At 44.7% G+C, this 5,318-nt stretch overlaps 1 protein-coding gene across 1 annotated transcript in view; it reads right to left on the bottom strand.

Annotated features, from left to right (window-relative positions):
• Positions 1-2,191: 2,191 nt before the first annotated feature.
• THBS4 (thrombospondin 4) overlaps positions 2,192-5,318 on the bottom strand; it is a 37,342-nt gene continuing 34,215 nt past the window's right edge. The window contains 2 exon segments of the mRNA XM_009070538.1: positions 2,192-2,417; positions 4,636-4,775. Coding sequence (XP_009068786.1) covers positions 2,356-2,417; positions 4,636-4,775 — 202 coding nt within the window. The 3' untranslated portion in view covers positions 2,192-2,355.

Here is a 5,318-nt window from a genome sequence, read left to right on the forward strand (position 1 = left end):
TGTCCTGTTTCAGCATGTGCCAGCTGCATCCTCCTGCCTGCTGGGACTGGTGGCACCTGTGCCAGGGATCTGACCAGACTCACAACAGGACACAGTTCCCAGTAAGTTTGAGAAACTGGACCTTAACCTTCCTGAACTTGCAGGCTGCCCAGCAGTTGGTGTGTCAATGCAACAGACATAGTAAACACCAGCATCCCATGGTAAGGTCCCAACAGCACCCCCTGAAACAAAAGAAAAGTTCTCATTGGGCTATGTCTGGCTTCTGTCGGTGCCAGTAGAGCAAGCCAGTATGTTTTGTGCTGGGAGAGGTTAGAGGCTTGCAGCCTCACACAGTTACCTTTGACAACAAGAGCTGGAGCCTGAATCGCACCTTCCAGCCTCCAATGGACAATGGCTGTGATGTAGCCTTGAAGAGAGCCCGAAAATGGGCAAGAGCCATGGTGGAAAGCAAACTGGCATGGCAGAGGAGGAGAGGCTCTGGCTGCAGGCAGGAGGGCAGAGCAGAGTTTTGGAGGCTGGCAAGAATTCAAAGGCCAAATGCAGTAGTATTCCCTGATGGAGCTGGGGTGTGCTGGAGGTGAGGCAGGGTGAGCCAGGCCTGTTGCATCCCTTGTGAGGAAACCACCTGTGCAAAATGTGCACACTGCAGGCTCCAGCTGTTCTGCACCAGATGCATGTGTGAGCACAGTACAAGTGACTGCCTTCAGCCCAGGTTGTGCCCAGACCATTCAGAGAGGATTTCTGCCTGGAAAAGGGGCTCTATCCAGTGAAATGCAAATATATGTTAAGGAAGATGATGTAAATTTGCTTTACAGTGTGTGTGCTTGTTCACAAATGAACAATACTGCAGTTATAGCTAGGAAAATAAAGAGAGGGTTTTTTCCTTTTAAGCATAATTTGACAATGCCCTTTGTGTCTTCTGAAAACCTGGTGAGTGAAGCTGGGTTTAGTGAAGCCAAGGGAAAAGCAGGACTGAAACTGGAGGACCTTTCATGATGAAGCATTGTGCTAGAGGAACATTTCTGCATCATGCTATTTGCTGTGGGACTCTGGGATCCTTCATGGGATAAATCCCAGGGCCACCTTGCTTCAAGAAACTGGGATGGTGTACAAGCTCACAGAGAAAATTCTGCCAGCACTAAAAGCCTTTGATAGCCTTAAGGGTATTTTTATTGTATCGAGAACAGGAAACTTTTTTTTGATACTCTCACCGGATAATTTAACTCAGTGTTTCCTTGTGCTAAGAAAGAGCTATGGTTGTCCATTTTCTCGGGGCTATTTCTGACTTTTAAAACCCTCACTGTACTCCCTCCCTTTGTATTTCCTACTTCCCCCTTCCCCCAGGCTGTTTCCCATTGTCCTTTTGAAAGTAACTATTCCATAGGCTGTACTATGCTTCTATTCAGCTGCCCTTAGAGCTTGTCCTCCCTTCCCTTCCTAGTTCCATTTTGAAAAAGAACACAGTAGAAATGCACACTGCATCAACACCTTCCTACACTTCAAATTATAGAGTGCATTGTGACACAATTTCTTTTGGCTCTTTGTTTCCCAGCCCTTTCCTAATGGTTACTAATGCTTAATGCAGTATTTTGGGTTTTTAACCTATTTGCCTAAGATTACAGTACCTGCCAAGAGAGCTCAACCCTCAGTGGGGACAGCAGGTCAAAGCTGGGCTTTGTGTATGTGAAAGTTAGGGTTATTTTCTCTGTATAAGTGATTCTGCATTTATCTCTATAGTCTCTTTTGGTTTAGTCACGTGCAAGTCATAAGATGCGACTACAACGCCCTCTGGTCAGCTTTTTGTGCTTTTACAGGATGTGATAGTGTTACTCATAGTTTCTGGGAGTGGGAGGGCAGGGAGCTCTAAATTAGAGTTTTGGTGGAGGTCTGCCAAAGGTAACAGTCTCCAAAGGCATTAAACTGCCCTGAAGGAGATACAACCTTTTCCTAGCAGGACTGGAAAGATACTGAGAAGCCCTTGGCTTGGCCAGACAGCTCTGAACCACTTCACAACCAGATGCAACCTGTTGTCTCTAACACATTTCACTTTCTTTCCCACCTTGTTTAATACTGAATCCAAAAAGGCAACAGATTCAAACTTCTGAGAATGTTTTAAGCAAGTGTCACTTTTATCTATGTGCTGCTCCCTATATTTTAGTGCAAATCCAAAAACAAGTGAAGCCCAAGTCTATTTTGTCTCCTTTTTATTTTCACTTTTATACAAAAACAAAAGTCTGACATAGTCACATCAATGAGAACAAGCTGCGGTGTACACTCTGACAACAACAATCATATAAGGATTTAAAATATATTGTTTTACTGTTTGCAATAGCAATGTTAGTTTGCTTTTACTTCTTAAATATCCCCAACGCCAAATTGCTGCGCTTGAAATTCTTGGAAGTCCTCTGGGATGGTGTCTGGAAACAGGAAAATATGCAGAAGTTTAGTCTCTTCTGGCAAAATCAAGGAGCACTTAAATTAATGAATTACCCACCTAAGTCCCTTTTTTAGGTAATATGCTTCTTTTTTGTTTACACATTAAGAAAGCACAGGGAATTTTTTCTGTTTTAGCTGCACACCACGGAAAAGCACAGAGAGGCTAACAAGACAGTGAATGCTACAGTGCCAGTCCATAAGGGAGTACTATCAATCTACAAATTGCATTTCCCCCCAAAACTTTGTGGCTTTCACCCTTAAATTTTGATTAATAAACACCCACCAGAAAGGCAAAAGAAGTGATTGTCTTGCTCTGCAATGCAGATGCATTTGTGGTGTCAGCATCTCTATTTCTCGTGAACTCTAATTCAACTTCCCTGTGATGGTTTCCCGTGCCACAAGAAGGGACAAAAAACATTAACCCCAGGACCAATAGTAATTGGCAGAAAGACTTAAGACTTGGCAAAGGGAGTTGGAGATGGATCAATGTCCTAAGAGTAGCTACAGCTCTGTTTGAAGTGTTGTTTGCAGTCTGCCTTTGCCATGTTCCAGAACATTTTATCTGGAGAGCCACAGAGCTAACCCTAGAGCTAAGGCTGCAGCCACCAATGGAGCCACAGCAATGAAGCTCAACTGCATTACCCCAGCTTTACTCTGATTATTTCCATCCTGATGCAGAACAGGCAATTTTAACTCAAAAAAGGAAGTAACTATATAAACAGACACTATATACAAAAAAAGGGGGAAGTCCTTTGCTTTTGTTGAGCACTTTTTAGGGTCTTGAAATTCTTTTCAAGCCTTTTCTGCAAATGTAGGAACTTGTCTGAAATGAAAGCAGAGATACTTGGCAACTCCTGAGACTTTCTGAGTTGGTTTCATAGACTTACTGTAGCTCCTGCAGCAAAGCCACTAGCCTGATTGCCAGGTAAGTACAACTCAGTGGCAGCTTTGAAACACGCTTTCTGGGAAACCACACCACTGATCAAGTGAGTTTTAATTGTAAGCACCACTGTCTAGAAGATCCCCAGTTTAACCATGGCCTGCAAGTGTACTGAGTGTCCAAGAACCAGAATCCGTCACCAGAACACACCACAGAGTGGCCATGTCCTCTGCAGACTGAGACTAGACTTCTTGGATCCACAGAAGGCAGACAAGGAAACTATTCCAACTTAACTGGTAAATTATTTTCCAAGGCTGGGCAGGGACTGATGCTCAGAGGGGTACAGGCAGTCTCACTTCAAGCTAGCTGAGCTGCTGCTGTGGCAGAAATACCCTGAAATTACGAGCTGCTGTGATCAAGATTTGAGTTATTTTATACAGTGAGAGATCAGGGCTAAGCTGCAAGGATCTTGCCCCAAGCGAAACAAGCCAGCATGCTCCCTCAGAGTCATATAGATACCTCAGTGGGAAGAGAAGAATCCTATGATTTTTCCTTCCACACATGAGAGCAACCAGCAAGTACATGAGTGTAGACAGTATCTGAAGGGGCAACAGGGGAGCCAGAGAGGGACTCTGTTAGGAACTGCAGTGACAGGACAAGGGGCAATGGGTACAAACTCAAGGAGAGGAAATTCTAGATTAGATAGCAGGAAAAATTTTTCTACTGTGAGGGTTGTAAGAGCCTAGAACAGGTTGCCCAGGGAAGTAGTTGATGCCCCAACCCTGGCAGTGTTCAAAGCCAAGTGGGATAGAGCAACCTGCTCTGGTGGGAGGTGTCTCTGCCCAGGGTAGGAGGATGGGACTGAATGATCTACAGGGTCCATTCCAACCCCTTAACAATCTATAAGTGACACCAATACCTGGTGACTGGCTCTCCAGGTATATTTCACCTTGCATTCAGAGCTCAAGGCATCATACATCCATGATGGCCTCAGGATATTTGTTGTGCATGTACAGCTCTCACGGTTGGTTGGTTTTAAATAACATTCCTAATTCTCTGATAACAGCTATACCACTCAGCTGGCAGGATCTCTGCAGTAGAGTGAGTGCTCCAAGAGGAGCGGCTGTGAGGTGTTAGTTCCTGTCTGGCTGGGCTGCAATGTGCTGCTGGTGTCAGGTAATGTGTTTCACACCCATAAGTAACTTGTAAACCAGAGGCAAAGGAAAGGATGCAAACCGGCTTAATCCAGCAGCCACACTACCAGTTCTTCATGGCCACTTGCAAGTTGTTAGGTAGAAGTGACATAAGAGCAACATTACCATTGCAGCGGTATTTCAGGTTGGACCAAATAATGTTTTCCTGAGAGAAGCAGAAAACTCCAAGTCGTCCTCCACGCATCGTGGTGTCTATGGTTACACCAGAGTCTGCCACCAGGTCAGAGCCTTCGTAAAATCTTGCCCTTCATGAAAGCAAACAGAAGTTCTGTTAGGTCTTTTCTAAGGCTGCAACATTCCTGAAAGTAATGTTGTTATCCATGGAGAATCTAGCCTTGGACATGCTATCCCTCCTATCTAGCCCAGGGGAGAAAAAACAGTTAAGATAGCTCCTCTGTAGGCTGGGAACTGGAGAAATGCTGCATGCTGGAAAGAGCCAGGCAGGAAGGCTGTTTTGGGGGGGCTTACACATCCTTCAAAAGCCTTGGAATGTTTTTTCCTGTAGTCAGTCAGGCTTTAGCTCCTGAAATTTTCCATAGTCAATAGTAATAGGAGAAAGGGATAACCAGACTAGGTCGGTTGAAGAAGGACAGACGGATATTGTCTCACACAGTTTGCCGTTTGGAATCTTGACTGTGAGATTTCTTTTAAAAACATGAATATGATTAATTCCAGGAACAGTTTTGCTGATCGGGCATCTTCCTTGTTAGAAAACCCATCAGCAAATTCCCAAACAACTCCATGAAAGCTGCACCCCACCAGTTCCCACCGTGTGCCCTGTACTGAGG

This window comes from Acanthisitta chloris, unplaced genomic scaffold (assembly GCF_000695815.1).
Source record: "Acanthisitta chloris isolate BGI_N310 unplaced genomic scaffold, ASM69581v1 scaffold13592, whole genome shotgun sequence".
In the NCBI taxonomy this organism is placed as follows: Eukaryota; Metazoa; Chordata; class Aves; order Passeriformes; family Acanthisittidae; genus Acanthisitta; species Acanthisitta chloris.